The following is a 16,286-nucleotide window of genomic DNA, read 5'->3' on the forward strand; positions in this document are numbered from 1 at the left end:
TGAATATTTTTTAATTAATTAATTATTATTTTTTACACGGAATCTAAATGAAAACGAGGTGATAATCGGCAAGCTAATTGGTAAATTTGATTGATGTTTATGGAAAATACATTTTTTATTGAGTAAAATACGGAAAACATTCAAAAATGAACAAATAAAACGGAAATTATTTTACTTCAAAAAAGAACATTTGTTTTCAATTTTAACTGTAATTGTTTTTGGCAAACATAATACATAATCCAAAAAACCGTTTTCCGCTTGTGAAGCAGGGGTCATTTTTTCTGGGCACCCTAGTGTACAGTCGATTGTTTACATAGTTTCGCTTGAAAATTAATTCAGTTTCAGTTGTTAAAGGTTTAAAGCTAGACAGATCGCTTTTGTGTCAAATGAAAAATATGTTATTTTTTAATCAATCCATACTCTGAAAATTTCATGAGATTATATAAAAAAATAATAAAAAAAAACAATGAAGAAAAAATGTGTGATATTTGATTTGGCCAAATTGCACTTTTGGGTTGTTTGAAAAATATGGGTGATTTTGAAAATATTTTTTTTGTCTTCTAAAAAGTTTGGGCACCGAAAGTTGCGTCATCGCAGAAATTTTTGAAGTTATCGCAGTTTTAGTGAAACATTTGTTTTTTTTTTTGCGGATTTCGTCATTTTATACTGTTAGACTTTCATAAAAATCATATCTCGGAATCCTGTTAAAAAAAACCAATCACCTTTCATTTGCGCATAAGGCAGCTAAAATCTGTTGATATGGCGTGGAGTTATGTTTTTTTGAAAAATGTGTTTTTAGTGAAAATCCGCGAAAATGTCAATTTTTCGGACCTCTCTAGCATGGCGTAGATCACCCTAATGGCAAAACAAAAACATACGGGTCTAATTATTTCGACCAGGGAATTTTTGAGCCCGATCCGAGCACTTTTGTTTTTTCCTTGCTGATTTCGTGGGGAATTGCTGCATTAACTCATTTTCGACCAAAATAATCGTTGTCACAAGATAGCACACAACAGACGATATTTTAATTTGAAAGATAATAAGAGTGTAACAATTTTCCAACACATAAATATTAAATAAGAATATGAAATGTGCTATTTTCAAAACAGCATTCCATTCAACTTATAATGTCCAATGCAGAAAATCCTTAAATAGCTACAGTAATGAATTCTGGTAGTTACAAAAAAACGGTTGTCTGAAACTTTTCCGGCCCATCTCAGACAATTCCGTCAATGACAGGGACAAAATCCTTGTCAAACCCCACTTTATGAACCGCTTTGAGAGCAACAAAAAAAAAGAGTCCAAAAAGAACTCAAAGCGACATGCCGACGATGATGTGGAAAAATAATTTATAATTAGATTGTCGTACATTAAAAGTTTTGTCATTATGCCGCCCAGCGGCAAAGTTTTTGACCCAAGGAGCAAACTGTGGCCGTGTGGCGCTTCAGGGGGATAGTTTACATAAAGTGAGCAATTAATTGTGATGGTAATTTTTCGGGTGGATTAAGTGAATCATTTTTGGGGATGCTCTCTCTCGTATGCGCAGTTATTTATTTTGGGACAATTTAGATAAAGTGTTCCTGAAATGGATGGTTGGTGGGGCGGGGGGACACAAGAGGTGATAACAGTTTTCACTTTGGTAAACTTTGTTTGTGCAGTCAGGTGATAATTTATTCCACACATGGAGATTTAGAACGGGGCCAAAAGTTCGCCTTGGAATCACCGTTTTATGTGCTACATTATTCATTAGTTGGCCGGAATGGCGCTGGCAGCTTTATGGAGAGTTGAAAGCGATAGCGATCGTGGCAATAGATCATAAACTATTTGGGAAAGCTGCGAATTTCATCACATATTTTTGGATCGTAGTTTTTCAAGGTTAAAAAACAGAATTGCGTCAAAAAATATAAAAAAGCGTGTAGGCAAAATTGACACACCAAGCTGGAAAACTTTACAATTGTGTAAACCATGATGAAAATCTTGGTAACGACCGTGATGCTCTTTAGCTACATTTTAGCTGAACTATTATTGAAATGCTAACTCTGTCTCGCTGCAGAGCTAATTTGATGACTTTCCGGGAGCGGGTTTCAGAAGCGAGCTGCTAAAGCACTTTGAAGAATTGCTCTTCCAGGAATTCCGAACTGGTGCAAGTTACGACATGCTTGCTCACGCGCGTGATTTGCACAGACGACTGATTGACAAATTTGAGATTTTACTGAAAACGGAAGGAAGTAATTGCGTTGCAACCCGCGTTGAAACTTTGTGTTGTGCTGAACTTGCTCACAAACAGACGTAACGTGCGTTTGTAGATTAGCGAACTATAGTTAAGGAAAAGATATTAAACATTGATTTCCTAATTGAATTTCTGTGATTATTGTATTATCATATGGTTTAAATTTCCTTTCCTGGAATTTCATATGAAAACAGAATAATTAAAAACAAAAGGTATATTTTGTTGTTTTATTCATAAATTTAACTAATAGCAGTTAAGAAGTTAACATATGAAGCAAAATTTATTTGTTTAATAAAGGATTGGCAATCAACAAATTTGAGTTTTTGAGTTTTTGATGTAGTTCAAACACCTGTGCTCTTTCAGAAAAGTCTACAGCATGCAGTAATTTGTTTTAGAAATCTTGAGGAAATCCAGTTTTTCGCGCAAACTTAACAAACTTCTATTGTGTAGTTTGTTGCTTGTATATGGGACATCTATGCTGGTGAAAATAATCTTTCCATACAACAACGTCTTCTTTAAATCGCGAATAACTCGTCAGGGTTAGTTCGGATCGTTTTGCGGTCGTCGTCAAAGTTGTTTGTTATGAAATTTTACAAAAAATCTTACACTTGAGAAGGACACATTTAACGCAACCTTTGGCGAAATTATGAAAATTTTTGGTTTTTCCCATACAATTTCACAAACTCCCTTGCAAACTTCATCGACCGTTAAACCTTAACCGATTTGCCTCAAAATTGGCAAAGTTACTTATTTTTACCGAAAAAATTGAACCCCTTGCATTGGTTATACTGACAAAAATCGTTTATTGAAAAGTGAACCTTATTGCAACTTTTTGTACATCTATTTCCAACTATTTTTTTTTTCAAAAAGTGGCTTGAAGAGGGTTGAATTTTTGATGATAATTTTGGCGTTTTTTCAAGCCATCGCAAACATTTTTCCAAGCTTTTCGTTATTTTTTCAATTTGGTCCATTTGTAATTTTAATAAAATCTGGCTGAAACATTGTGGATGCTTTCCTTATGCACGACCTTTATCATCAGTTTGTCCATATCATTTTCCATATGAATTTGGCAACATTTCACACACAAATGGCATGTGGAAATTTATAAAATCTTGAGGCAGTATTTGTAAATTCTGCTCGGTTTGTTCTAGAGGTCGTATCGAGGTGCTCCGATTTGGATGAAACTTTCAGCGTTTGTTTGTCTATACATAAGATGACACGGCGTGTTTTCTAGAACAACCTTTTCAGGAAAAAATAGTCATCGCTGCTTTCAAATGTGTCTTATAGGAAATTTTCTCAGCTATCCAATGCTTCTAAGAGCGAAATGTTTCATCGGGAAATTTCTGAGATATCTCTATTTTAAGCTTTTTGTTTTAAAATCCTTAATCATTTATTGGAAACTTTTAAATAACAGCCCAGGAAACTTGTCAAATGATGTGTTTCATGTGTCATTTACTCATCAAAATGTGTAAAATAAGACAAAAAATAATTTTGTAGAAGGTTGCAATTCGCTTGACATTGTGAAAATTTTGTTTTATCTGAGTTTTTGAATATATGGGATTTATTCAGAACATAAAATCATAAAACCGTATTAATAGATTTTTTACAAGATTGTTGGGTTATTACATATTTTTTGTTTTGGTTTTGGTAATTTTTTGTGTACAAAAATCACGTGTCTGATTTGATTTAGCTTGTTCAACCGAAACTTTGGTTTGTGGTTGTTAATGGTGTTATTGAATTTTAATGAATAAATTCGATATTTTCTTAAGCAAACATTAACAAGGAGCATAAAAACAAATATGTTTTGAAATCAAAAATATTCTTCATATTACTGTAACAAGCTTCAAAAGTCATATTTTCATGAGTATAAAATAAAGATAACATTTTATAAAATGTTTACTGTTAGAAATGCACTTAAAAGTAGTAATGAAACTCAAGTCTTTAAACTCAGAATGCTGAAAACACCGTAACTAACTTGTTTTTTTTCGTGTGAACAAAAATTCAATATTATTTTAACAAAAAAAAAAAAAAACAAACAGACACTTCCTTTACATATTTGAACAAAAATCAAAATATATATAACATTTTTTAAAAAAGAAGAAATATTGCTAATTCCTTGATAATTTGATACAAAAAAACTAAAACAATCATTTTCATACTAATGAAAAGTATTTCTCCTAAAGCTTGCAACAGTTGTTAATGGTGTTTGCAGTTCAATTTCTAATATAAAACATGTTTTGAATCCATGCAACTGGTTGATGGTTGGTTAAAGAAATATGATAGATATTAATAAAAATCTAGTAATACCCTATCAATCACAAACCTGCCAAATTTCGGTTAAGCTAAACAAGCTAAATCAGAGCAGACCGGTGTTATTTGTACACAAAAGTTATGTAATAATCTATTTGTACTTGTAAAAATCATATTTAATTACTGTTTTATGATTTTTATTTCTGAATAAAACCCATATCTTCAACAATGCGGTTAAAACTCCATTATTCTAATGTTTAGCGAATTACAACCTTCTACAAAGTTATTTTTTGTCTTATTTTACACATTTTGATGAGTAAATAACACATGAAACACATCATTTGACAAGTTTCCTGGACTGTTATTTAAAAGTTTCCAATAAATGATTAAGGATTTTAAAACAAAAAGCTTAAAATAGAGATATCTCAGAAATTTCCCGATGAAACATTTCGCTCTAAGAAGCATTGGAAAGCTGAGAAAATTTCCTATAAGACACATTTGAAAGTAGCGATGACTATTTTTTCTCCTTAAGGTTGCCCAGAAAATACGCCGTGATGAATTCATGCCAAATATGAGCCCTCTACGACAAAGGGAAGTGGGGTAAAACGGGCTTCGAAGTTTGAGGTCAAAAAACCCTAAAAAATCTTAAAATTGCTCGCATTTCCGTAAAACTTCATCAATTCCAACTTTCGTAGATGCATTTGAAAGGTCTTTTGAAGCACTTCAAAATGGGACGTAGACATCCAGGATTGGTTTGACTTTTTCTCATAGCTTTTGCAAATTACTGTTAAAAATTGATTTTTTTAAAACCTTAATATCTTTTTGCAACAGCCTCCAACACCCATACTTCCGCAGGTCAAAAGATAGTTAATTATATGCTTATGCTTAACAATTTAAGTAACAATTTAAGTTTTTTTACTTTCTTAAAGATAGATTCAAGTTATCTTAGCCAAAAAATATCAAAAAGCCAATCTCTCTCCAGAACAACAATAAATCAGCGTTAAACCTGAGTTAAGAGCAAAGTGGACTATTTTAGGAGGTTATCAAGAGCGTTTATGCGGAGTAATTTAAAACTAAGCAAGTTTGACGTTGATTTTTACAATACTCTGCAAATGCTCTTTATTGCTATTCTAAAACTTATTCTCAAGCTTCAAAAATTTATAACAACATAGAAGAGATCTTCAAGACTGTAATAAAGTGGACTTAAACTTATTTGCTCTCATTGATGATAAAAAAAGATTTGTCGAAGAAAAACCAGTTCTGAATTTTATTTCGTGAAATCCATTTAATCTTTTCGAAATTAATTCACAAATGGCCGATGAACTTAGGCTTACACCGATAATTATATTATAATAACCAAATAAATAAGACTGTGACTTTACGCAGCCATTTTTATCGTAAAATTCTTGCCATAAAAATTTCACTGATCAATTTTCTTAGATGCCTCGAAAAAAATATGCATCGAAGGTATGAATCTTTCAAAATTACTATGATTTGTAATTTTTAATGGAACAATTAATTCTACATCAGCAGAAAAATCAACATGGCTTCCGTTTTTGGGCGTTATTTTTCATGTTAATATGGCTGATCTCATCAAATCTATTCTCTCTTACTCAAAACAGTTATTAGAGCTATGTTTCTTGAGAAGCTCTTGTTCAAGATTAAGTAAGAACATGTAGACTGCAGTAAGCTTTAATGCAGTTTTATCGCAGAGTAAAACGCGTAGTATTGCGACCGTAGCGCATGCACATATTTGTTTGCAGGAGGTAGATCCGAAAAAGATTTTTGGAAATGCTTTTTTTGTCGTTGGATTAAAACAATGGCGTTAATTATTTTTCAAATCTTTTTATTTATTCATTGAACGGCCGCGACTTTTGAAGAAAACACTGATCTCGCACTTGAATCTAAATGTAAGGACGGGTACTGGACACGGATTCACCGGCAGGTTGGTGTTTTGCTCGCACCTTATTCGACAGCCTTGACGAGAGCCTTGGCCACTTTAACGGCAATTCAGCCTCGGCGCGTTCCACATCAGTAGAGGCCGACGAAAGTTTGCCCTGGGCGCCGGACAGGAGCTCGCGGCACGCACCGGCATCCAGATCCTCAACCGGGTGGGCTTCTTCGGCCAGCACATGTCGAAAAAAAATCACAGGGAAAAAACGTTGAAATAACGAACATTTTTAGTCACAGTAATCAACACGAAACCAATAAAAACACTAGCACTCCGCGGGACATTTTTCTCCATTCTCGAAACGCCTAATTCTGGTCCGGATGCGTCGTGCCGATTTTGCGTGTCGGAGAGGTCACTAAACTGACTGACTGTACGAATATTCAGTGATTTGACAGATCAAGTTCAAAGACTCTTGAATTATGCTTTCATTAAACGGAGAAGTTTTAGTTCAGTTTTAAGGCAGTATTGGCAATGTAAAATGGTCTTAAAAATAACCTCTCTGGGATAACTTCAAGTCAAACAACGAAGAGTGGCATAAAACTATGTGTCATGCTTCTAAAGTGCTCTTGAAGATACTTTTAAGAGATTTCTATCGTAAATCTTTAAAGTTTTGTTCAATATCATCACAACACCGAGTAGCAAATTTTAAATCATTTATAAAACCTGCTAAGAAGTAGAAGCATTTTGCTTGTTACTTGGGTGGACTATAAGCCTACGGTATTAACTTTTTGGCCAACGAAGTTTTTCTCATAGTTTTTCGATTTTTCTACAACAAACATTTTACAACGTTAGTTTTTGCCCTGTAGGCCTCGATAGCGGCACTTTTTTGTCTCAATTTTGTCATATTTGGAATCCTCGGAAAATTTCACGTTAGTTAGAAGTATTAGAGTTGTAAATTTGATTGGAAAAATTGCAATTTAGAATGAATTAAAATATTTTTTAACAATTTGTTGGTTTAGGGGTGAAACAGGTTTCCGCCTACTTGATACAGCATTTGACGCATTGATCGCAGGGTAAATAAAATCATTTTCTTTTTTCAAAAATGTTTTATTTAATTATTTTTTATATCAAATTTACCACTCCAATACTTCTAACAAACGTGAAATTTTCCGAGGATTCCGAATATGGCAAAATTGAGACAAAAAAGTGTCGCTATGGAAGGCAAAAACTAACGTTGTAAAATGTTTGTTGTAGAAAAATCGAAAAACTATGATAAAAACTGCGATTGGCCAAAAAGTTAATACCGTAGGCTTATAGTCCATAAGATTACCTATCTTTTGACCTATTTGACTATGGGTGTTGGAGGCTGTTGCAAAAAGATATTGAGGTTATAAAAAAATCATTTTTTAACAGTAATTAGCAAAAGCTATGAGAAAAAGTCAAACCAATCCTGGATGTCAATGTCCCATTTTGAAGTGCTTCAAAAGACCTTTCAAATGCATCGACGAAAGTTGGAATTGATAAAGTTTTACGGAAATGCGAGCAATTTTAAGATTTTTTAGGTTTTTTGGACCTCAAACTTCGAAGCCCGTTTTACCCCACTTCCCTTTGTCGTAGAGGGCTCATATTTGGCATAGTAAGTAAAGTAAATCTTTCCCTGTTCCTGAGGGTAACACCCTTGAAGAGTATCGGGGCCGGCATATACAAAGCGGATTCAGTGGCAGTTTCATTCTCAACTTAATGTTAACATGTTAAGGTTATTGTTAACATTCCATAGGTCGCCTCCCTAAGGTGTCGTGATAAGGTCCAGTTTGTGACGATACACTACCTTCCCTTTACTAAGCAATCGATTCCAGAAGGGAAAAGATCACCAGTTGTGTTGGTCCGAGCCGGGATTTGAACCCCGATCTACCGCTTACGAGGCGGAAGCGTTACCACTGGGCTACGTGGCTTGGTCTCATATTTGGCATGAGTTCATCTAATGTATAGACAAACAAACGCTGAAAGTTTCATCCAAATCGGAGCACTTCGATACGACCTGTTACTTATTGATGAAAAACTCGCTCTTAAATAAGATGGATTTTGTATCGTGTTGGCGTGTTATACAAAATGGTACGTAAATATTCGAAAATCTGTAACTGAGATTTTCTTATCAATTTGATGTCTTCTACAAGGTTGTAGGCATTGATGAGGACTGTTCAGAAAAAAAGGTGCACGAAAAAAATCATGCTTTTTGATTTTTTCACAAAAACTCAATATCCCAGAAAATTTTCCGCCGAGTTATGATTAAAAAAATAATCATGATTTTTGGAATAAAATTACCTTTGAAAGGGTCAAACATTCTTTTGAAATGCTCATCTTGATTGAAAAAAAATTCAAATATAGTTTTCGAAAAGATCAGTAAATTTAACTAATGTTTCATTTTTTTATGATCGGTACAAGATACAGCCACCGAATATTTGATTTCAGCGAAATATTTTCAGTTTTTTGATTTAAAAAAAAATAGTGACCATGAGTGACCATTTCTAAAAAAAAAATCTTTGAAAGGTTCAAAAAAATTTCTATAAAATTGTGTAAGAGACATTGAAGATTGGACCTCTGATTGCTGAGATACCTATATCGGCTTAAAGAAAAAGAAACATGAAAATTGAATTTTTCTTAGTCTCACCCAAACAACCCACCATTTTGTAATGTCGATATCTCCGCAACTAATGGTCCGATTTTCAATGTTAAAATATGAAACATTCGTGAAATTTTCAGATCTTCTTGCTTAAAACATTTTCAAAAAATGAATTAATTAAGACTAGCATTTTTGATGGGCGCAATATTGAATGTTTGGCCCTTTTAAAATGTTAGTCTGGATTTAATTTGAATAAAGCATAAAATTTCGCTTTTTTCCAAAAATCACTATTTTTTCAAAAATTCAGATTTTTTGACCAAGTTTCTCTATGGCTCAAATGTTGCGGGTTTTTCTTCTAAAACGTATCAAAAAGTCTCGAAAATCATAAATTACGTATTTTCGGAAATTGAATTTTTGTGAAAAAAAAGTTAATAAAAATAACCATGGAGCAGCCGTGACTGACTGGTTACGGTGTTCGCTTTGTAAGCGAATGATCCTGGGTTCGATTCCCATCTGCTCCAAACGAGAAAGATCAGGAAATATGAATTTTTGAAACTCTTAACATGAACGAAACATTAAAGTCACTCGAACCGGGGTTCGATCCCCCGTCCTTTGGATTGGTAGAATTAGGAATACTACTACTACAAACTATATACGTGCGGGGTCTTTGCCCATTTGACAAGGACTCGGAAGTGCTAAATAACGTTTGAATCCGATTGATGCAAACGTTCTTTAGGGCGGGGCTTGTCGATTCAAGCAGAAGTACCTCGCGCACGGCTAGCCTGCGTAGAAATGGGTCACCAAAGCTCGGCAGAGCTAACACCTACCAAATGCCTATGCGAGTTATTTGCATGTATAGAATTTAAAATCTAAAATACATGGAAACAACTCAATTTGTAAGAAGCGACCACGTGGTCCCGTTTGGTTGGTTGCACACACACACACACACACACAAAAAGTTAATAAAAATAACCGCAATTTTTTCCGTGTACATATTTTTTTCTCAATAGTCCTCAAAAAAACCTACAACTTTGCCCAATACACCAAATTGATCAGAAAATTCACTCAAAAGTTACAGCTGTTTGAATATTTACGTACCATTTTTGTATGGACAGCAGCCAAAATTGTATGGAGACTTGTATGGGTGAATCAATGACACAAAATAGCTTATTTGGTCATAGGGAAGGCCCCCACAAAGTTTGAGCCAAATCATTATCTCTTAGAAAATTTAATAGTTAATTTTCTGAACATTAAAAATATTTTCAGAAATTTTTGTGGTATCTGTTGCAAGTTTCTGCTCATTTCTTGGCGTCCGAAGGTTATGTGTGGTGAGAGTCGCCCAAAACCTCTTTTACGCAAATGGACCGACGTCTTACTTCCCCATCCGATAGAAAGCCAGGAGGATAAGGCGGGCATCGAACCCGCGCCCATAGCAACTTAGGGATCGTCAGCCGAAGCCGGGTCACTTATTATCCCTATTTTTAATTATCAAAAAACTGCAAATATTTCACTCAAACTCAACTTTCCGTTGATATATCTTTAAAATTTTAGCAACAAATCCGTGAAGTACTTTTCATCAATACCTACAATTTTGCAGAAGACATCAAAATGATCAGAAAATTCCTTAAAAAATTACAGATTTTCGAATATTAACGCCAAAATGCCAACATTGTCTAGAGACTTGTACGGGTAAACTAATGACACACAAAATGGCACCACAAAGATTGAGCCAAATAAAATAAACAGATTTGCTCAGGGTTAGATTGGGGTAACACCGAATAAATGGTAACGGATTTTTATTTGCTGATTTAAAAAAACAATTTTTGTCACTACACTATGTTACATAAAATGTTATCTTTAAACAAATCCAGAAGAGACCTAACATCTTTGATCATGTTAAGTATATGAAGAAAAGAATAAAAATGCCTTCATTTATTAATGTTAAAATTAACAATCAATGAAATTTCGATAAAGTTCACCGTTTTAAGAAATACCTACTCTGGCTTTAATTTTACTTTCCAGAATAATTCCCCCGCTGCCACCACTCGGCGCCACATTTCAACGCTGATGGCTAAATCACCGGAGCCGGCACCGGTGCACAAGTCTGCGGCGTGTCCGTTTCTTTCGCGGGTCACCTTCTGGTGGATTGTCCCACTGCTGTTGAGCGGTTACCACGAACCCCTAGAGCTGGCCAATTTGGGCCGGCTGCCGGAGGAGGACTCGAGCCGGTTCCACTACGACCAGTTTCTGTCGATTTATCAACGAGTTAAGGTGAGTGTTTATTATCTTTAGTTTTTAAAAGTATTTTTGTTAACTTTTTACTCAAAACACTTGTCTCCTGAACAAGTTTGCTATAAATCAATGCCTAAAGAAAGGTGACGTTGCGTGACACGTGGTGGTTGACACGTGCTGGGATTTCCACTTCCTCCTTTCTTTGCTCTTTTCCCCCGGTTTGGGGAAAAATCCCTCAGGTGGGAGCAATTTTCCCGTCAAGTAAGTCCAAAGAAACTATTCCCCGCTCGACTTGGGAAACAACTTGGTGTGGTAAAGGCCTACGGCATTCGTTGTAACAAAACGGGGTGATTAATTACAGCAGGGGTGGAAAGTGGTAGGTAGTTGGGATTACGGAAGGGGGTCCCAAAGCGATGAAAGGATGAAGAAAGTGACGCTTTCTTTACTTTTTTTCTGGAAGATATTTATTGGTATTTGGAACTGGATTTACCGAATACTAGCAGTAGTACTTGATGCGTTGTGTTTATTTAGAGTAAGTGTAAAAAATCGCAAAAACTAATGTAATTGCCTAAAAATTTTAAGCGATGCTAAAGAAATATTCAGGAATTATATAAATCTCTCAGTAAAAAAAACAATCATGTTCACAGTGTCCCAAGAATCGTTCTCATGATAATCGCTCCGCACAGTTTTAATTACGTACGTCGTGGTAATATTTTAAATGTGTCTCCTCTTTTGCTTCCGGAATTTTACTCCTTCAACATTTCTCTTATTATGGCTTTTCCAGAACAATTCCGCAAGACCAAGCCCCGGAACGGACAATGGCCAAATGAAAAGAACTTTTTTCGGCCCTTTTCCTTCTCAGCTCCAGACAGGAAGTCGCAATGTTCTTGGCCAAAAATGATAACGAATTTTAATTGAGCAATTCTCTACGAAATCGGTCTATTTTCTTCAATTTTAATTTTTGTATTTTTTAATCCGGCTGAAACTTTTTTGATGCCTTCGGTATGCCCAAAGAAGCCATTTTGCATCATTAGTTTGTCCATATAATTTTCCATACAAATTTGGGAGCTGTCCATACAAAAATGATATGTGAAAATTCTAAAATCTGTATCTTTTGAAGGAATTTTTTGATCGATTTGGTGTCTTCGGCAAAGTTGTAGGTATGGATATGGACTACACTGAAAAAAAATTATACACGGTAAAAAAAAATTTGGTGATTTTTTTATTTAACTTTTTATCACTAAAACTTGATTTACAAAAAAACACTATTTTTAATTTTTTTTATTTTTTGATATGTTTTAGAGGACATCAAATGTCAACTTTTCAGAAATTTCCAGGTTGTGCAAAAATCATTGAGCAAGTTATGAATTTTGAATCAATACTGATTTTTCAAAAATCGAAATATTGGTCGCAAAATTTTCAACTTCATTTTTCGATGTAAAATCAAATTTGCAATCAAAAAGTACTTTAGTGAAATTTTGATAAAGTGCACCGTTTTCATGTTAATTCCATTTTTAGGTGACTTTTTTGAAAATAGTCGCAGTTTTTCATTTTTTTAAATTAGTGCACATGTTTGCCCACTTTTCAAAAAAATATTTTTGAAAAGCTGAGAAAATTCTCTATATTTTGCTTGTTCGGACTTTGTTGATACGACCTTTAGTTGCTGAGATATTGCAATGCAAAGGTTTAAAAACAGAAAAATTGATGTTTTCTAAGTCTAACCCAAACAGCCCACCATTTTTCAATGTCGATATCTCAGCAACTAATGGTCCGATTTTCAATGTTAATATATGAAACATTTGTAAAATTTTCCGATCTTTCCGAAAACAATATTTTCAAAATTTTCAAATCAAGACTAACATTTCAAAAGGGCGTAATATTGAATGTTTGGCCCTTTTGAAATGTTAGTCTTGATTTGAAAATTTTGAAAATATTGTTTTCAAAAAGATCGGAAAATTTTACAAATGTTTCATATATTAACATTGAAAATCGGACCATTAGTTGCTGAGATATCGACAGTAAAAATGTGGGCTGTTTGGATGAGACTTAGAAAACATCAATTTTCCTGTTTTTAAACCTTTGCATTGCAATATCTCAGCAACTAAAGGTCGTATCAACAAAGTCTGAAGAAGCAAAATATAGAGAATTTTCTTAGCTTTTCAAAAATATTTTTTTCGAAAGTGGGCAAACATGTGCACTAATTTTAAAAAATGAAAAACTGCGACTATTTTCAAAAAAATTACATAAAAATGGCTATAACTTGAAAACGGTGCACTTTATCAAAATTTCACTAAAGTACTTTTGATTGCAAATTTGATTTTACATCGAAAATGAAGTTGAAAACTTTTGCGACCAATATTTCGATTTTTGAAAAATCAGTATTGATTCAAAATTTTCTCAATGATTTTTGCACAACCTGAAATTTCTGAAAAGTTGGCATTTGATGTCCTCTAAAACATATCAAAAATAAAAAAATTAAAAATAGTGTTTTTTGCAAATCAAGTTTTAGTGATAAAAGTTAAATAAAAAATCACCAATTTTTTTACCGTGTATCATTTTTTCCAGTGTAGTCCATATCCATACCTACAACTTTGCCGAAGACACCAAATCGATCAAAAATTCCTTCAAAAGATACAGATTTTAGAATTTTCACATATCATTTTGTATGGACAGCTGCCAAATTTGTATGGAAAATTATATGGACAAACTAATGATGCAAAATGGCTTCTTTGGACATACCGAAGGCACCAAAAAAGTTTCAGCCGGATTAAAAAATACAAAAAAAAATCGAATGACCGAAATCCTAGAGAACTGCTCAATTGTAATACTCGTTGAGCCACTCAAGACATCTCCCCGAGGCTTTTGGATTATAATGCTGATGAGGTTGGGCAGAGTTTTTTTCTTCCGGTGGGGGCTCTTCTCGTGCCAAGAGAAGCTTAATTATAGTGTGCACGGTGGGTAGTTTTGATGTCCAAAATTATGAGTTACTCAAAAAAGATACAAAAAAGTATCCTTTGACTAGAAGTCTCCCATCAGTCATAACAACCTACCCTTCTAGCTTATTTACAAATCTCGCCTTTCTTCCGGCTGTCAAAGCTGGCTCACCCTTGTCAACGATCTGTCCCACAAAACGAGCTAAATAGCAGCTAGTCAGACGTCCAAGATGGATCATTTTTCATCCCTGCTTTGCCGGGCCCAAAATCCGAACGAAAAACTCACTTTTCATAAAAGCTCAGCCCAGTCGGCCCAAACATGGACCTGGTCCTGAGAGTGTGATAATGAAAAGAAACCGAATGAAAAATGAGGACTGACCTCCAAGTCTCCCTGCTCTTAAGGGCCGCTGTCACAACACAGAAGGACGCGTCGTCCTGAAGTGGCTCTGGCTGCTGTGTGGAATATGATTTATGTCCTTCCGTTGACGTACGCGGTCACAGTTATGGTGGGGAAAATTTGCAAAAAATTAGGGGCCACTGGGGTTAAGCAGGCTGGATTGAAAAAAATCTTGAATTACATAATGATTTTTTTTTTGTATTTGCTTAATAGATTTGTTTTACATTTTGCAATATAGATATTGAAAGGTGTGAAATTTAGCACTGATTTGCACTGCATTAGACATTTCAGTGTAAAATAGCAAAATACAATACAAATACAATACAAATACAATACAAATACAATACAAATACAATACAAATACAATACAAATACAATACAAATACAATACAAATACAATACAAATACAATACAAATACAATACAAATACAATACAAATACAATACAAATACAATACAAATACAATACAAATACAATACAAATACAATACAAATACAATACAAATACAATACAAATACAATACAAATACAATACAAATACAATAAAAATACAATACAAATACAATACAAATACAATACAATACAATACAAATACAAATACAATACAAATACAATACAAATACAATACAAATACAAATACAATACAAATACAATACAAATACAATACAAATACAATACAAATACAAATACAATACAAATACAATACAAATACAATACAAATACAATACAAATACAATACAAATACAATACAAATACAATACAAATACAATACAAATACAATACAAATACAATACAAATACAATACAAATACAATACAAATACAATACAAATACAATACAATACAAATACAATACAAATACAATACAAATACAATACAATACAATACAATACAATACAATACAATACAATACAATACAATACAATACAATACAATACAATACAATACAATACAATACAATACAATACAATACAATACAATACAATACAATACAATACAATACAATACAATACAATATACATATACAATACATACATACAACATACATACAATACAATACAATACAATACAATACAAATACAATACAATACAAATACAATACAAATACAATACAAATACAATACAAATACAATACAAATACAATACAAATACAATACAAATACAATACAAATACAATACAAATACAATACAAATACAATACAAATACAATACAAATACAATACAATACAATACAAATACAATACAAATACAATACAAATACAATACATTTGGGGTACTTTTGAGTAAAATTTAAAAAAAATAAAAGTCATGATTATATTTCGTCGCCATCGTGCTAACTTGTCGTACGTGCATTTTGGGCCAAATTGAGTTAAGAACGCCATTTTGTGCAGCTCACAATGCCTCACCTTTTGACCTTCACAGATCCCCAAAATTCGATTTCAATCCTGAGATATTCAACAAAAACCGAAAAACTCTGTGCATTTTTGTCACTTTACATATGAAAGTAGTTTCAATCTTGTCGTGCTATCTTGTCATTCCATGAAAATTGATGTAAGTGCGACAAAATGCCAAAGGGATTTCAGGCCAGGAAAGTCAGGATGCGTTTGTCGCACGTACAAGCTAGACTACCGTAAACATTTGTAATTATAACTCGGGACTCCAGCAACCAATTTCAACCAAACTTTGGAACAATGCACAGAATGGTGAGCCAAACAAAACGTGTTTGTTATTGTTTA

The 16,286-nt window shown here is 33.6% G+C and overlaps 1 protein-coding gene across 1 annotated transcript in view; it reads left to right on the top strand.

Moving 5' to 3' along the window:
* The window catches only part of LOC6038065 (ATP-binding cassette sub-family C member Sur), a 173,177-nt gene that overhangs the window by 66,150 nt on the left and 90,741 nt on the right, over window positions 1-16,286 (top strand). The window contains exon 5 of the mRNA XM_038250893.1: window positions 11,014-11,262. Within this exon, the coding sequence (XP_038106821.1) occupies window positions 11,014-11,262 (249 nt within the window). The remainder of the gene's footprint in view (window positions 1-11,013; window positions 11,263-16,286) is intronic.

The sequence above is a fragment of the Culex quinquefasciatus genome, chromosome 2, assembly GCF_015732765.1.
Source record: "Culex quinquefasciatus strain JHB chromosome 2, VPISU_Cqui_1.0_pri_paternal, whole genome shotgun sequence".
In the NCBI taxonomy this organism is placed as follows: Eukaryota; Metazoa; Arthropoda; class Insecta; order Diptera; family Culicidae; genus Culex; species Culex quinquefasciatus.